The sequence below is a fragment of the Ambystoma mexicanum genome, chromosome 2p (assembly GCF_040938575.1).
Source record: "Ambystoma mexicanum isolate Mex_15411 chromosome 2p, UKY_AmexF1_1, whole genome shotgun sequence".
Lineage (NCBI taxonomy): Eukaryota > Metazoa > Chordata > Amphibia > Caudata > Ambystomatidae > Ambystoma > Ambystoma mexicanum.
The window spans coordinates 632,224,108-632,243,351 of record NC_090923.1 but is presented as its reverse complement, the minus strand read 5'-3'; the positions used below and the strand labels follow the sequence as shown (position 1 = coordinate 632,243,351).

The window sequence follows — 19,244 nt, the reverse complement described above, 5'->3', positions numbered from 1 at the left end:
AAGGGCTCAGAGAGAACCTACCACAGGAAGGGGTGAGTGAAATCGAACAAGCCAACGGGCCACAGGAGCCATTAGCCCAAGAAGGGCCAACATAGAGCATACCCCAGGAAGGGATGAAGGAAACTGAACAAGCCAAGAGCCCAGCAGAGCCCGGAGCCAGAGAACGGCCAACCAAGAGCATACCCCAGGAAGACGTAAAGGAAACCAAACAAGTCACAGAGCCAGCATAGCCTGTAGCCTGAGAAGGGCCAACTGAGAACATACCCCAGGAAAGGGTGAACGAAACCAACAAGCCACGGGGCCAGCAGAGCCCATAACCCGAGATGGTCCAAGCGAGAGCATACCCCAGGACACAGTGAGCGAGAGTGACCAAACGATGGGGCGTGAGAAGCCCACAGCCCACGAGGAGCCCACCAAGAGCATACCCCAGGATTGGGCAACTGAAACAACACAAAGCAAGGGGCTAAAGAAGCCCACATTTGCAAGGAACAACCAGTAAGCCAACCCATGGACAGGGGAACAAAACCACAGCAGTTGATGGGCCAGAGAAGCCCACAGCTCGCGAGGGGCAAACCGAGAACATAGCCCAGAATGGGCAACCAAAACTGAACAGCAAATCAGGCTAGAATCACCCAGAGCCCCCCTGGGCCTCCATACACTATAAATCCACAAGAAGGTAAAGCAATAGAAAACCAGATTGTGGAATCCCGGTATCTATCCGGGAACATCGGGTGCAAGAGGCCAGGAAGGCCCATGAACAATCACTCTTAACAATCCTTTAAGGAAACCACTTGGAAAGCTGCCTTAGGGGCTGGTTGATGTTCAGTGAGTAGTTGTACATTGATTGTAATCCGTTTTTGGCCTGTTTCATGTGCTCCTGTGGAGTGGCTTGTGTGTTTTTTCCAGTCATTTTTTGACTAGCTTGTGCTATTCTGGTTGTTTTTTTCTTTTGTTTATGTGGCTTCTCACACTGTTTTTCTGAGCTGGCATGCATCTGCAGTGTGCAGTCCCTGAGGTGTAGTCCTTTGTTTGTCCCACCCTCCCCCTTGAAATTGTCTGTAAAAGTCAGGTGTGCCTCTGCCTTTGTTCCTGACAGACATTTCCACTTGCCTTCTGGACCCTGTCCCATTTCTCTGCTGCACCTGTGTGACCTCTCCCATGCCCCTTGTCCGTGATTGGCTTTTTCCCTCCAGGATGTAGCTGCTTAACCCCACCCATCAGGGCAGCCCACTGCCCGTGCAGCCCCTTCGGCTAAGGGCCCCAAGGCAAAGGGCATCTCTCAAAGAAATAGCTCCAGACCATGTTTGCTGGTGTTCACCTGAAAAACGAGTAGCCAGCCATCAACCAGCAGCTCCTGACAAGATAAGTGTAGTCTGGGTGGGAAGTACAGCAATCACTGTATTCCAAAAAGCCCTGCCTCTCTTATTACCTATACAACATAAGCATACCACAATCAGCCAGCTAGTAAAGAATACCCTTCACTGCTTTGTAACAAATGCTCAGTGGTGTTATTCACTGTTGCGTCCCATACGTAGGCTTTCTCCATCTATTCAGATTCCTCAAATCTAGGTGTTTGCACTTCTGCTGTGCCTCCAATTTAGGCATTCACATTCTGTCCAAGTGACGTTTAGCCATGTGTCACACTCAGATAGAAGAATTGTGAAGATTAGCACTGCACCACATCTAGACAGAATTGTGAAGACTAGCATTGCCTCACTTCTAGACAACTCTAATACTAGCTTGCATCACATCTAGACAGAATTGTGAAGATTAGCATTGCACCACATCCAGCCAACTGTAATACTAACTTGTGTCACATTTAGACAGAATTGTGAAGATTAGCATTGGGACATATCTAGACAGAATTGTGAAGATTAGCATTGGGCCACATCCAAGACAACTGTAATACTAACTTGTGTCACATCTAGACAGAATTGTGAAGATTAGCATTGCCTCATATCTAGACAGAATTATGAAGACTAGCATTGCCTCACATATAGACAACTGTAATACTAGCGTGCATCACATGTAGCCTGAATTGTGAAGATGAGCATTGCATGACTTCCAGACAACTGTAATACTAGCTTGCGTCACATCTATACAGAATTGTGAAGATTAGCATTGCGTCACATCTAGACAGATTTACAAAGACTATCATTGTCTCACATCTAGACAACTGTAATACTAGCGTGCATCACATCTAGACCGAAATGTGAAGATTAGCGTTGCGTCACTTCTAGACAACTGTGATACTAGCTTGCGTCACATCTAGACAGAATTGGGAAGTTTAGCATTGCGTCACTTGTAGGCAACTGTAATACTAGCTTGCGTCACATCTAGACTGAATTGTGAAGATTATCATTGCGCCACACCCAGACAACTGTAATACTAACTTGTGTCACATCTAGACTGAATTGTGAAGATTAGCGTTGCGTCACATCTGGACAGATTTGAAAAGACTAGTATTGCCTCACATCTAGACAACTGTAATACTAGCTTGCTTCACACCTGGACAGAATTGTGAAGATTAGCATTGCGTCACTTGTAGGCAACTATAATACTAGCTTGCGTCACATCTAGACAGAATTGTGAAGATTAGCATTGCGTCACATCCAGACAGATTTGTAAATACTAGTTTTGCCTCACATCTACACAACTGTAATACTAGCTTGCGTCACATCTAGACAGAATTGTGAAGATTCGCATTGTGTCACTTCTAGACAACTGTAATACTAGTTTGCGGCACATCTAAACAGAATTGTGAAGATTAGCATTGCGTCACATCTAGATAGATTTGTAAAGACTAGGATTGCCTCACATCTAGACAGCTGTAATACTAGCGTGCATCACATCTAGACAGAATTGTGAATATTAGTTTTACGTCACTTGTAGGCAACTGTAATACTAGCTTGCATCACATCTAGACAGAATTGTGAAGATTAGCATTGGTCCACACCCAGATAACTGTAATACTAACTTGTGTCACATCTAGACAGAATTGTGAAAATTAGCATTGCGTCACATCCAGACAGATTTGTAAAGACTAGCATTGCCTCGCATCTAGACAACTGTAATACTAGCGTGCATCACATCTAGACACCATTGTGAAGATTAGCATTGTGCCACACTCAGACAACTGTAATACTAACTTGTGTCGCACCCAGACAACTGTAATACTAACTTGGGTAACATCTAGACAGAATTGTGAAGATTAGCATTGCGTCACATCTAGACAGATTTGTAAAGACTAGTATTGCCTCACATCTAGACAACTGTAATACTAGCTTGCATCACATCTAGACAGAATTGTGTAGATTAGCATTGCCTCACATCTAGACAGAATTGTGAAGATTAGCATTGTGTCACATCTAGACAGATTTGTAAAGACTAGCATTGCCTCACATCTAGACAACTGTAATATTAGCTTGTGTCACATCTAGACAGAATTGTGAAGATTAGCATTGGTCCACACCCAGACAACTGTAATAGTAACTTGTGTCACATCTAGACAGAATTGTGAAGATTAGCATTGCGTCACACCCAGACAGTTTTGTAAAGGCTAGTATTGCCTCACATCTAGACAACTGTAATATTAGCTTGTGTCACATCTAGACAGAATTGTGAAGATTAGCATTGGTCCACACCCAGACAACTGTAATAGTAACTTGTGTCACATCTAGACAGAATTGTGAAGATTAGCATTGTGTCACATCTAGACAGATTTGTAAAGACTAGCATTGCCTCACATCTAGACAACTGTAATACTAGTGTGCATCACATCTAGACACCATTGTGAAGATTAGCATTGCGCCACACTCAGACAACTGTAATACTAACTTGTGCCACACCCAGACAACTGTAATACTAACTTGTGTAACATCTAGACAGCATTGTGAAGATTAGCATTGTGTCACATCTAGACAGATTTGTAAAGACTAGTATTGCCTCACATCTAGACAACTGTAATACTAGCTTGCATCACATCTAGACAGAATTGTGTAGATTAGCATTGCCTCACATCAAGACAACTGTAATACTAGCTTGCATCACATCTCGAGAGAATTGTGAATATTAGCAGTGTGCCACTTCTAGACAACTGTCTTACTAGCTTGCATCACATCTAGTCGGAATTGTGTAGATTAGCATTGCGTCACTTCTAGGCAACTGCAATACTAGCTTGCATCACATCTAGACAGAATTGTGAAGATTAGCATTGCGTCACACCCAGACAGTTTTGGAAAGGCTAGTATTGCCTCACATCTAGACAACTGTAATATTAGCTTGCGTCACATCTAGACAGAATTGTGAAGATGAGCATTGCGCCACATCGATACAACTGTAATACTAACTTGTGTCACATCTAGACAGAATTGTGAAGATTAGCATTGTGTCACATCTAGACAGATTTGTAAAGACTAGCATTGCCTCACATCTAGACAACTGTAATACTAGTGTGCATCACATCTAGACACCATTGTGAAGATTAGCATTGCGCCACACTCAGACAACTGTAATACTAACTTGTGCCACACCCAGACAACTGTAATACTAACTTGTGTAACATCTAGACAGCATTGTGAAGATTAGCATTGCGTCACATCTAGACAGATTTGTAAAGACTAGTATTGCCTCACATCTAGACAACTGTAATACTAGCTTGCATCACATCTAGACAGAATTGTGTAGATAAGCATTGCCTCACATCTAGACAACTGTAATACTAGCTTGCATCACATCTCGCGAGAATTCTGAATATTAGCAGTGTGCCACTTCTAAACAATGTCTTACTAGCTTGCATCACATCTAGTCGGAATTGTGTAGATTAGCATTGCGTCACTTCTAGGCAACTGCAATACTAGCTTGTATCACATCTAGACAGATTTGTGAAGATTAGCATTGCGCCACACCTAGACAACTGTAATACTAACTTATGTCCCATCTAGACAGAAATGTGAAGATTGGCATTGCATCACATCTAGACAGATTTGTAAAGACTAGTATTGCCTCACATCTAGACAACTGTAATACTAGCTTGCATCACATCTAGACAGAATTGTGTTGATTAGCATTGCATCACTTCTAGGCAACTGTAATACTAGCTTGCGTCACATCTAAACAGAATTGTGAAAATTAGCATTGCGCCACACCCGGACAACTGTAATACTAACTTGTGTAACATAGCATTGTGAAGATTAGCATTGTGAAGATTAGCATTGTGTCACATCCAGACATAGTTATGAAGACTAGCATTGCCTCACATCTAGACAACTGTAATACTAGCTTGCATCACATCTAGACAGAATTGTGTTGATTAGCATTGCATCACTTCTAGGCAACTGTAATACTAGCTTGCGTCACATCTAAACAGAATTGTGAAAATTAGCATTGCGCCACACCCGGACAACTGTAATACTAACTTGTGTAACATCTAGATAGAATTGTGAAGATTAGCATTGTGAAGATTAGCATTGTGTCACATCCAGACATAGTTATGACGACTAGCATTGCCTCACATATAGACAATTGTAATACTAGATTGCGTCACATTTAGACAGAACTGTGAAGATTAGCATTGTGTCACTTCTAGACAACTGTAATACTAACTTGTGTAACATCTAGACAGCATTGTGAAGATTAGCATTGTGTCACATCTAGACAGATTTGTAAAGACTAGTATTGCCTCACATCTAGACAACTGTAATACTAGCTTGCATCACATCTAGACAGAATTGTGTAGATTAGCATTGCCTCACATCAAGACAACTGTAATACTAGCTTGCATCACATCTCGAGAGAATTGTGAATATTAGCAGTGTGCCACTTCTAGACAACTGTCTTACTAGCTTGCATCACATCTAGTCGGAATTGTGTAGATTAGCATTGCGTCACTTCTAGGCAACTGCAATACTAGCTTGCATCACATCTAGACAGAATTGTGAAGATTAGCATTGCGTCACACCCAGACAGTTTTGGAAAGGCTAGTATTGCCTCACATCTAGACAACTGTAATATTAGCTTGCGTCACATCTAGACAGAATTGTGAAGATGAGCATTGCGCCACATCGATACAACTGTAATACTAACTTGTGTCACATCTAGACAGAATTGTGAAGATTAGCATTGTGTCACATCTAGACAGATTTGTAAAGACTAGCATTGCCTCACATCTAGACAACTGTAATACTAGTGTGCATCACATCTAGACACCATTGTGAAGATTAGCATTGCGCCACACTCAGACAACTGTAATACTAACTTGTGCCACACCCAGACAACTGTAATACTAACTTGTGTAACATCTAGACAGCATTGTGAAGATTAGCATTGCGTCACATCTAGACAGATTTGTAAAGACTAGTATTGCCTCACATCTAGACAACTGTAATACTAGCTTGCATCACATCTAGACAGAATTGTGTAGATAAGCATTGCCTCACATCTAGACAACTGTAATACTAGCTTGCATCACATCTCGCGAGAATTCTGAATATTAGCAGTGTGCCACTTCTAAACAATGTCTTACTAGCTTGCATCACATCTAGTCGGAATTGTGTAGATTAGCATTGCGTCACTTCTAGGCAACTGCAATACTAGCTTGTATCACATCTAGACAGATTTGTGAAGATTAGCATTGCGCCACACCTAGACAACTGTAATACTAACTTATGTCCCATCTAGACAGAAATGTGAAGATTGGCATTGCATCACATCTAGACAGATTTGTAAAGACTAGTATTGCCTCACATCTAGACAACTGTAATACTAGCTTGCATCACATCTAGACAGAATTGTGTTGATTAGCATTGCATCACTTCTAGGCAACTGTAATACTAGCTTGCGTCACATCTAAACAGAATTGTGAAAATTAGCATTGCGCCACACCCGGACAACTGTAATACTAACTTGTGTAACATCTAGATAGAATTGTGAAGATTAGCATTGTGAAGATTAGCATTGTGTCACATCCAGACATAGTTATGAAAACTAGCATTGCCTCACATCTAGACAACTGTAATACTAGCTTGCATCACATCTAGACAGAATTGTGTTGATTAGCATTGCATCACTTCTAGGCAACTGTAATACTAGCTTGCGTCACATCTAAACAGAATTGTGAAAATTAGCATTGCGCCACACCCGGACAACTGTAATACTAACTTGTGTAACATCTAGATAGAATTGTGAAGATTAGCATTGTGAAGATTAGCATTGTGTCACATCCAGACATAGTTATGACGACTAGCATTGCCTCACATATAGACAATTGTAATACTAGATTGCGTCACATTTAGACAGAACTGTGAAGATTAGCATTGTGTCACTTCTAGACAACTGTAATACTAGCTTGCGTCACACCTAGACAGAATTGTGAAGATTAGCATTGCGCCACATCCAGACAACTGTGATACTAACTTTTGTCACATCTAGACATAATTGTGAAGATTAGCATTGCATCACTTTTAGACAACTGTAACACTAGCTTGCGTCACATCTAGACAGAATCGTTAAGATTAGCATTGCGCCACTTCTAGACAACTCTAATACTAGCTTGCATCACATCGAGACAGAATTGTGAAGATTAGCATTGCATCACATCTAGACAGAATTGTGAAGACTAGCATTGCGTCACATCTAGACGGAATTGTCAAGACTAGCATTTTGTCACATCTAGACAACTGTAATACTAGCTTGCATCACATCTAGACAGAATTGTGTAGATTAGCATTGCGTCACTTCTAGGCAATTGTAATACTAGCTTCCGTCACATCTCACCAAACCCTCTTGTTCCCTGATGCTCGTAGCTGACTCCCATCTCGAAATCTTTCACAGAAGCCTGTAAAGTGCCCTGAAGCCAACCCGACCCTGTCGAGCACCAAGAATACCTATAGCACAAGGTACATTGTGGTTTTGCCCTCCTGGACCTTCACAGAAGGCCCCTAGAGACATATTAAGACCCATTGCTCCCTTTGTGCTAAAGCCAAGTAAACTTAAACTGTTGTGGTTATTAACCATACCGACTACCCTCCAGTCAGTATTTAGAGTGCCTTCCTTTACATTTTATGAAACTGTCGCTCCTCTGCATTCCTTTACAGGGCTGGTTGTATTTTGTTTGTAGTATTTCTAGAACTGTCTGTTGTGATATAAATAAAGTAGATATTTTTGATACAACCTTGACTGGACAGTCCCTTTTATCATTGGGTAATAATTGTATTTTCTCTGTGTTGCAACTAACCAACGATAAACTACCTTTCAGAGATAAGTCTGTCGTTCCGTCCATGTTACCAAAATTGGGCAAGGAGGTTTATAATTTGCTTTTTATTCCAATCTGTTCAGATCCCTTCTGGTGAACGAGAGGTGTGGAGCTAATTGATGCTTTAGAAACCGATATTCATCCCTGGACCACTAGTGCCCCGAAAGTTGATTTGTCCCAGTCCCAACGACGAAGACAAACCTAATGATTGGCATGCTAATACTCGTCTCAGTGATGGAAGCTCATAAATTGACTGGAATACTCATTCTCATCCGCATAAGAGGGAAGTTGAGGCCAAGAGTGAGTCAATGGAGAGCCTATCATCGTCCCACTGAGATATCAAGTGGTTGAAAGAGTACAGATCTTCATTGGGGAAGCCTTACTCATCCCAGTAGTCAACATGAGTGGAAGAAAAGTGAAAGTTACAAACAAGAGTTGACAAAGTAGTACATTGTGTTTCAGCAATTATGAGATGACAGTATAGATTGTGTCCACTTTCTCATTCCTCATTTTGTAGTGGACACAATGGCAAGCTCTAACTCTTTTGAATACCAAGTTCATAGTAATATTTTTCCTATTAATTGACCACATTTTCACAGTTTTTACAAAAAATAATTGCCCCACCACGTGTCACTGTTCTGTAGCAAAATATCACTTTTATAAATTTATGACATGAACCTGTCAACCAGGGTTTTGCTCAGTCTTCCAGGCACCCCTGGTCCTGGACAGATGGACAGAGCAAAACCAGACCAGTTGCATGTTTCTGATCTCTATGCCCATTCAGGAGAGAAGGGGGCCACAGTGCTGGCAGGACAGCAACCTCTACTGCAAGAGCTCAGGCTCGTCCTTCTTTTTCATATCTTTGAGTAGGGGGAGGGGAGAACCTGAATAAAGGAGAGCAATGGGGATGGTTGAAGGATGAGGCCTCTGCTCCCACTCTCTTCCAGATGATTTAAGGTGAGGGAGAAAGAGGGATGTGCTCCAAAAACAGCAGAAGATTGAAATTAGGTTGATAGGGTTACTCTTCCTTCGAATGCTGAACCTGATACAAATGGATGAAGCGAAGACAGAAGGATCTCTATTACTGGACGTTGCAGCCATCACTCATCTGGCCTCATTTATTCTTCCTCGCTTACATTCTAGCCTTGTTTCTCTTATTCCATTTTCACTCCCGCTAACACATGTGAGGGATTCACTCGCTTACCTGAAGTGATGTGCCGGACAGCATGAAGTTGTACTGGGAGCTGCTATTTGGGACTATTTCATATGTTAGCGTGGTCTTGCTGAAATCTGGATCACTGCAGGTAAATTCTGCCAGGATTGTGCCCATGGGCGTGGTTTCTGGAATATCTTTCCTATTGCATTCCAAATGAAAGAGAAGATGAAAGTAAGGAGCATTACTAAAGGAAAAAAAGGGGTATCAAAGAAATACTGTCCATTGTGAGTTAAAATGTTTGTTTTTTCTGCATTTCCAAATATTGCATCGATATATCTTATAGGAAAAAAGGTGTTTTTCTACGAGGCTCACATAGGCATGGCATACCGGTCTCACCTCCCCATTTATACAATCCCACCCCAAAATTCGGGGCAAGGAATAGACAATGTGGTTTTCAAAACTCGAAATGTATTTAAAAGACTAAAGTAACTTCCACTAAGGTGCGCTCCAGCTTTACCCTGGAAACACCACAATGAGATTGATACCAAAACGAAGTCGTCAACAACATGAACTCACCCATCTTAATGAATCTCGCTATTATCAGTCCACACAGCATTAATTTTCATTCTCTAGAGATATTGTACTCTAAAAATACTAAGCATTATAAATGTTTCTTCTATGAATTTGTTGATCTCAGAAACACAGTTGTACTTTAGTGCTAACATTGCTGCTTCTCTGCCAGTATATGCATATCTACGTGGCAAGATTTCAAACCACTTTTCAGAATGCTAGTTCTTCTCTGATATCACCACAAGTGTGCTATTAGAGAAAGTTACTTGAACAAATAACACAGAACAAAGACAACACTGCCTTCTGGAACATTGCTAATGGCAGGGATCCTTAACATCATAGATGTAAATGGGGTTACCGAAGCAGGGTGTGTAAACCATATTGAATTGTCGTTGGGAGGAGCTGTGACGGCTTTTGGTATGTGAGTTGGCCCGGGATGACATTGAGGTGAGCATTAGATGCAGAAAGGCCTCGAAGGCCCCTGGCCGAGATGGCATATGTAGAAACATCATTGAGGCCGATCCTTCATTATGGGTTCTGCCCTGCATTTACTCTTCAAGAGCATCGAAGCCTTGCAGTGCATAGCAGCATCGTGTCAGGATAGAATTATCGTGCCAGTCCTACAAAAGAGCAGGCACGATGATCCTAAGAATTATCGTATGTTGACAATGCTGGCCGTTCCGGCAATTTATTTTACTAGAATTTTTTTAGATGAATTGGTGAGCTGGGAGGAATCCCTTTGTATTATACCCATGCTTCAAACGGGCTTTTGGAAGAGTACAGCACTAGCATCAACAAACTTGCCCTAACCACCAGGATTCAACAAGCGTGGATGTCGAGGAATGTCCCAGTCTATGTCGCATTTACTGATCTAAGTACAACTTTCGACACTGTTGATCACAACAGGCTGTGGAGTAAATTGCTGTAAATTGCAGAAGCTGGGCATCCCACCAGGCCTGCTTAAGATGCTGGTACTTTTATTCTTTCAGACAAGGGTGAAGGTCAGGGCGGACCAACATGGAGGATGCACCGCATGGAGTGTAACCTCCAAGGGCTTGAAACAGGGCTGTATCCTGGGCAGATGCTGTTTGATCTATACACAGCAGATCTGGGGATGGCATTGGTTCATCCACCGGCTATTCCTCCAAAGCTCAGCACCAGAAAACCCCAATGGCTAGGATATGCTGATGACCTGGCCATTCTGGACTTGATCCCTGGAGGGCTACAAACCACCTTGAATGAACTGGATAGAATATTACACAGTGGCTGATTTTGGGACCAATAGAAACTCTGCTTCAACAATATTCTTTAGGGGGTATAAATCCTGAATAAATCTCCACAACCCCCCTGTCGCCTTTTTTACTAGGTACACTGCTGTGTTACATGGGAATTCTGGTGGCACTAGCATTTCTTGTTACACTAGAGTAGAAATGGTATCATAAATACCTTCATCTGCTTCTCTTGACATTAGGTACTGTACCACTGTGGCAAAATAGCTCCTGGTTTCAAATTAATTTTGACTGCCCCCTACTCCTTTTAATAGGCCAACATCATATGGACTACTGGTACACAATATGCTTGGTACCTGTTCCTAATATTCCTGTCTACTAAGGGGCAGATATCTAATTTCAATAAGGGGGGCGTAGAGACAATGGGCCTCATTACACGGATGGCGGAGAACGATGGCGCTATTAGCGCCATGGTTCATGCCGGTAAAATACCAGCACCGCCTTGGTGGAAAGGGGAATTACGCCCCATTCCAAGGTTGGCGGGGCGGTAATTCCCCCTTCCACCATTGCCGTTCCCCATTCCCATTTTTGCCCCATAGGGCATAATGGGAATGGGGAAGGCGCTAATTACGGTACCGCAAATTGCGGTACCGTAATTAGCTCCCTGGGTCCCTTTGCGGGTTGGTTTTTAACACCTGCAAAAAGCAGGCATTAAATTCCCCAACCCGCAAAGGGACCTCGTAGTAAGGTGGTAAGGATTTACCGGTACCAGTAAAATACCGGTACCGGTAAACCCTTACCGCCATCCGTGTAATGAGGCCCAAAGAGTTAGGCTGGGATGCTCTTATTTAATTAGATTTTTAGCAAATGAAAGCTTTATTCTGCACTCTCATGCCTTTTTTCAATCTATGGAGCAGGTTCCTTCAGGGTAATTGTAATTGTGGTTGTAATCATCATTTATATAGCGCCCTTTCCCCATTTTTATGGCCATAATGTGCTTTGTGGATGGAACACCCTCGGGGACCGAAGTCCATGTATGGGAAATTCTAAGAATTAACTTTAAGATGCGCGTTGGAGAAATGCCAACATTTGAGACTGAACAGTACATGGTGGAGCACCTAACATTGGGATACCTGAGCAGTGGGAGAAACACCAGATTTGGGATATCTAAGCAATGGGAGAAAAAGCCTATATTTGAGATTCAACAGTACATGCAGACACACCTACATTTGGGATACCTAAGCAGTGGGAGGAAAACCCTATGTTTGAGGTTAAACAGTACATAGTCTAACACCTGACATTGGGATACCTGGGCAGTGGGAGAAATGGCCAAACTTGAGATTCAACAGCACATGCAGAAATGCCCCAGTTTGGGGTACCTAAGCAGTGGTTGAAACACCCATATGTGAGACTCAAAAAGGACATGGTGGAACACCTAAGTTGAGTATCAACAGTACATGCATAAATGCCTGACTTTGGGTCTCCCTCGGTGACCTCAATATACATTTAGACTCTCCTTGCTCCTCCTCTGTACTATTCCGTGATCTCTGTGACTCCCTCTCGCTGTCCATCCTCCCCTCTGGCCCGACTCACTCTGCAGGGCACACACTCAATGTCTTGATCTCCTCTGACCTCCCCTTCTCCATCCCTCTGACCACTCCTCTCTCCTGGAGCGATCACTCCCTCCTCTCCTCTCATCTCTCCCTCTCTTCCCCACAACCCAAGCCTACCCCAACACTGCCACCTACCTTCTCGGACATCCGGCCCATGAAGCGTGTATCAGTTGATGCTTTTGCCGCCACTTTCTGCCCCCCCCCCTCCACCTTTGGCTGTCTCACATCCTGACACAGCCCTGTCTCTGCTCTACTTTTCAATTTCTTATACGCTTGATGCTCTTGCCCCTGTCATGAGGATCCGTTTGAAGTCCAAAGCCAAGTGCAATTCCTGGTATGACTCTGACCTAGCTACACTTAAGCATAAGTGTAGGGCGGCTGAGAGGAAATGGAGGCCTTCCTGTTCATCCTCTGACAAACGGGCCTGTCGCCTACTACAAAGGCAATACCGACTCTCACTGTCCTCACCAAGAAGAGAGTCTACATTCAAGCTTGTGTCTCTGCGGTATCTAAAAACTCAGCCGTACTCTTTAAAATCTGCAAGGAGCTGGCCAACCCTGCTGCAGTCTCTACCCCTCCTGTTGCCGCCCAGGCTCTTTGCAATGCCCTTGCCTCTCACTTCATTTAAAAAACCCAGGACATCCTGTCCACCCTCTCCACCCACATACCTCCTCTCCCCTCTCCATCTGTGCTTGCTGACCCTCCGTTAGCCACCCCCCGACCATCCTTCTCGACCTTTCCTCTTTTCTCCCCTGACGAGGTCGCTAGACAAGTCTGATCTATGAAAGCCTCATCAAAACAGGTCCATCCCTGTTCAAGGACCACATTGACATCCTCGCTCCGGCCTTTGCTGATTTTTGCAACCACTCCTTTGCCTCGGGATCCTTCCCCTCTACTCTGAAGCACTCCTTTGTGCATCCTCTTCTCAAGAAACCCACAGCTGATCCTTCTTGTCCAGCTAACTATCGCCCAATTTCCATTACTCCCTTTCTGGGCAAACTCCTAGAAAAGTTGTCCATCTCTCAGCTTAACCTTCATTCCAATTCCGTTGGCTGTCTCCATGACCCCCAGTCTGGCTTCAGAGCTGCCAGAGCACGGAAACTGCTCTCAAGAACATCCGTGAAGATCTGATCTCCAACCTTGACTCTAACATTCCCTCTGTCCTCATCCTCCTCGATCTCTCTTCTGCCTTCGACACAGTCAACCATACCAACCTGCTCAACCGTCTCTGTGAAAACCTGGGTATCACTGATCAGGCTCTGACCTGGCTGACCTCTTTCCTCTCAGATCGACCCTCCCAGGTCCACATTGGGTCCTTCCTTTCATCTATCTTCCTCTCTACCTTTGGTGTTCCCCAGGGGTCTAGCCTCTCGCCCTTGCTTTTCAACCAATACCTGGGAACTGTCTCCCACTTCATTGCCACTTCCTGCTCAAATTTCCAGTGCTACGCTGACGACAGTCAACTCATTTTCAGGTTGCCCTATGCCACCTCCTCCCCCTCTCTCATCTCTGATTGCCTAACTGCCATTCAAGATTGGTGTGCCGCCAATGATCTTTGTCTGAATGCCAGCAAGACGGAGATCCTCCTCATCGGCACACCTTCACCATCCTTTCCCCTCACTCTCTGGCCAGCCTCCCTTGGCCCTCCGCCTACCCCCACCCGCGAGGCTAAGAACCTCGGGGTCATCTTTGACTCCACCCTTTCCTTCTCTGCCCACATCTCTGAGGTCTCTAAAAAGTCAAATTTCCTACTGCACCTCCTCAAAGGTACCCTGCCTTTCCTCTCCTTCCCCCAGAAAGTCATTGTATCACACGCTCTGGTTCTCTCTAGCTTGGACTATTGTAACAGCCTCTTTCTAAATCTACCTGCCTCTACTCTCCGCCCTCTGCAACTAATCCAGAACAGGACTGTGAGACTTGTCCTTGGCCTCAAGCCCTGGGATCATATTTCTCCAGCTCTGAAATCTCTCCATTGGCTCCCAGTGGATGCACGGATTAAATTCAAAACCCTCTGCATTATCCACAAGCCTTTCTGGGTCCAAAATACTTTCAGCTATCCCTCCGCAAATACCTCCCCTCTCGAGCTCTTCACTCCTCTACCTCCAACTCCCTCAGGGTCAGTCGTTTTTCAAAGAAACGAGCTGGGGGTTGATCTCTGTCTTCAGCTGGGGCCTCCCTCTGGAATAGCCTCCCTGCGACTCTAAAACTTGAGGAGACCATCTCCGGTTCCGGAAGCACCTCAAGACCTTCTTCTTTTCTTCTGCCTTTGCCAGGGTCGGATTGGCCCCTTAGCCTTTCGGCCCGTGGCCGGGCCGAAATCATCCTAGGGGTGTAGGGGGGCCGGTTTCTGGCCACTCCTGGGCCAGTTTGAAAAAAAAAAAGGATTTTTTTTTTTCAAATGATTTTTTTTCTTTTCAAAAAACCTTTCATCCTTCGTAGGTCGATAAATGAGTACCAACACAGGTTGGGTGATATTGTATGCATATTTGTTCTATAAAAAAAGAGCTTAAGCATAAGTGCTATACAATAAAATATTATCATTTGTCCTTGGACGCCTACTTGCATTCACAGTAATTTGACAATATGGATCTATACACACTGTTAATGATACATATGGTTATCCATTCTTGTATGAAATGTATATGAGATTAGTGAAATCATAACAGTATTTTTCGTAGTGTACTTAAGAACAATGCCATTTAATGCCACTTCCTGTTTTGTCAAGGGGTGAAAGGTTGTTTTCATCGCTTTCCAGGATGTCACTTTGCGGTGGGGTCAAATGACATCACTTCCGGTGATATCATCAGAGGTCAAGGGTCGTGAGGTGTGGGCCACTTTTTTGAGGCGAGGGGTGGCCCACTTTTTTTTGGGTGACCAGGCCTATTTTTCTTCCCAGTCCAATCCTGGCCTTCGCTCCCCCTCTCCCCTGCTGATCTGTTCTCTCTTGGCCCCATGCACCTGGCCACCCTCTGTCCTCCGGGCCCAGGTACCCTCTCACCCTGCCACCCTTCCGCACTGCCTGTGGGCCACCCCTTGCACTGGGGTCTGTATCTGTACCCATTCAGCCCCCCGCTTTTTCTTTCTGCACTTATCACACCGACCCTGTCTGCTGCCTTAAACCTAGCACTTGCAAATTGCTGGCTGCACTACCACTGTTTGTTGCCTTTATTATTTATTTATTGTTATTTATCTGTTTCTCCTCTGCTTCTCACTTTCCACTTCTCTCCCCTCCCATGCACTTGCGCGTTCTCAACGTCACTGGGCCTAGTAAGATCGCTGTTTTGTTCTTCCCTGTTCCCCTCCCCTGCCTTGTCGCGCTCTAAAGCACTTGTGTACGAGCGCGATAGGATTAAAATATCATTATCAATACCAATATCAATACCAGAGCAATGGGAGGCACACCTAAATTTTGGAATCAACAGTACAAGGTTGAAACCCCTTCATTTGAGATACATGATCAGAAACGAATTACTAGCTGACTATCAAAGATGTGCTATGTTATTTAGGATAATAGGAGTGGCAGGGTTTTACTGGAATACAGTAATTGCTACACTCCTGACCCAAATCACTCTTACCTTATCAGTCACTGCTGGTTGATGGCGACAGGCTTCACAGGCAAACACGGGCAAACACTGAATGGAGCTGCTTGCTCAGGAGCTGCCCTTTGCCTCGTGGCCCACAGCTAGTGGCTGCACGGGCAGAGGCTTCCCTGGGTCCTGCTGTTATGAGGGTGGCTAAGGCTTCCACCAAAGAAGTGGTGCGCAGGGGAGGGGTGAAGAGGGCGGGAGAACGTTTGGGGGAGGGACTGAGGGGGGAAACAGGGAAACCAACATGGAGAATGGGAAAAAAGAGAGAAAGAGGCACCGAAAAGAGAAAGAAAGCAGCAGATGGGTGCAAACAAAAAACAGAAAAGGAGAGAAAGAGGCATCACAGAGAGAGAGAGAAAAGCGCAGATGGACCAGAAGGCAAGATGGGGTCACTCACCTGCTTTGGAGCAGCAGCAGCAGGACCCGCTTACACAGGTCCTCTGCATTTCAAAAATATTGCTTCAAAACACAGGGTGAGGAAGCAAGGCTCCACCCACCAATTGGTGTGCAGGGGAGGGAGCAAGAGAGAGGGAGAAAGGCTGGTGGAGGGATTGAGGGGGGAAACAGGGAAACCAACATGGAGAACGGAAAGAAATAAAAAAAGAGAGAAAGAAGCACCAAAAAGAGAGAGAATGGAGCAGATGGGGCAAATGAAAAACAGAAAAGGAGAGAAAGAAGCTTCAAAGAGAGAGAGAGAAAAAAAGAGCAGATGCGGCAAACGAAAAACGAAAAAGGAGAGAAAAAGGCATCACAGAGAGAGACAGAAAAGTGCAGATGGGCCAGAAGGCAAGATGGGGTCACTCACCTGCTTTGGAGCGGCAGCAGCAGGACCCACTTGGATATACTGATGTGTGTGTGCATGTTACAAATGTCCACATTCATGTAAATGTAGCACAGAAAACTGATGTGGCGAGTGTACTGATCATTCTTCCCCATTGACATTGAAATTTCATAGATGTATGTGTTTAAATTTAAATTGATTCAATTATTTCTATTTTGATTAATAGACCATATATGCAACCTTGTGTGTTTCCTGACACAAAAGGGGAGGTTGGCTTTAGGGAATCAATTTTATTGTAGGTCCCAGGTTCATAAAAAGAACTTGATCAAATAAAGGAAAATTGTGCGTGCCTGCTTTGGGGTGGGAGTGAAAGTCCTCTGAGTTAAATTTCATTACAAAACCCTGCTCTTCACTTCAGCAAACCGAAGGCTTTTAACTATGTCTTCCACTAATGTTATGTGTCTAAAAACGATCTAGCAGTCAATAAAGCCATTACTGGACATTTAGGGCCCAACTATGAAATTATGGTGATTTTCTGTGGATTTTGAGATGTAAATTAACCATTTGAAAATGCCTTAGAATCAGCACATTTACTTGCTCAATACATACACAATATTTACATCAAAACAAGTCTGCAAGTAGTATTTGCAGACACGTAACTTTAGTAACAGACATTGAAAAAACTACGTCTGTACACTACGGTAAACAGAAGTCTTTTTCTCAGTATGTAGAGAACAAGTATTTACTGCATTCTTACTTATGAAAGTTAAATGCAATAACCTGTTTCAATTTCAAACGCTAAAACTATTGATTGTACCAATACCCGTTTCTTTTGTAGCCCAAAGGTACAGTGGGATCTTATTGAATAGTGTCCTTTTATTTCTCTTGTTATGTGGAGGCCCATACTTGTCCCTTTGTAACACAACAGTTAACCTTTCGAAATGCTAGCTGCACTTTTTCATTCACATGCATTTATTATTTAATATGTTTATCAGTAGACATGCTGCATTACATTAAATATAAAACCTAAATGCATGTCTTTTATTATGTACTGGTGGACAAGATAGATGGAAGGCACTAATGGAAGCATCCCATGGCAACACCTGCCCTTGCCTTAAGCAAATAATAATTAGCATCTAACCTCCCATCCTAACTGACACCACATCCCTCAACATCATAACACAGAAACAAGCCATGTCAAACACCGTTGACTACAACCTCAAAGCACATGGCATGCATGGAGGAACCCAACTGGGTCCCCACATTCAAACTTGATTCCAAACACGACTCCCACTGGATATAACAAGGGCGGGCCTCATCACTCACCGGACCTACACAAAAACACCTAAAAACACACTTAACCTTCCAATCTCCAAGCATCAACGTTGTTATGTTATGTTATCTGAACTTATAGAGTGCACGTTCACCGTGAGGGCATCTTGCCGGTATGATACCACAGAAGTCACAGATAGCAACCTGTTAGAAAATAGGAGAGTTTTTAGGGAGCGGGGAAATTGAAGATGATTTTCAGGCTCTGCATCGCCAAAGGCAGCTCGTTCCAGAGTTTTTACGCTGCAACGGAAAAGGCCTGGACTCCCAGCCGTGTCAGCCGGAATCTCGGCATAATCACAAGGTTAGCCGCCCCAGATTTGAGTGCCCGGCCTGGGGTATATGGCTTAAATTCGTCCTGCAGAAACTCTGCACCAAGATAGTAGTAGGCCCGGTGAACCAGACAGAGTGCCTTAAATGTAATCCTCTCTGTCACTGGGAGCCAATGAAAGGCGCAAATGACTGGATTGATAAGCGCCCCATACGGAGAGCCAGTTGCAACCTTAGCCGCCATGTTCTGCTGACACTGGAGCCGATGGATGAGAACCTTCAGCTGAGCCAGGCAAAGGGCATTGCAGTGGTCCATATGGCTGGTAATCAGGGAGGACACCACCTGGGGGTGTAAGTCCACGAGTAAAAGGGTTGTATCTTGCATAGTATCTTCAGGGACTAAAACCCATTTTACACACTGCGCTCACCTGTGAAGTCATAGATAGAGACGATGATAG

At 44.0% G+C, this 19,244-nt stretch overlaps 1 protein-coding gene across 1 annotated transcript in view; it reads right to left on the bottom strand.

The window, feature by feature from the left end:
• The window catches only part of CDHR4 (cadherin related family member 4), a 332,193-nt gene that overhangs the window by 113,275 nt on the left and 199,674 nt on the right, over nt 1-19,244 (bottom strand). The window contains exon 9 of the mRNA XM_069646250.1: nt 9,456-9,606. Within this exon, the coding sequence (XP_069502351.1) occupies nt 9,456-9,606 (151 nt within the window). The remainder of the gene's footprint in view (nt 1-9,455; nt 9,607-19,244) is intronic.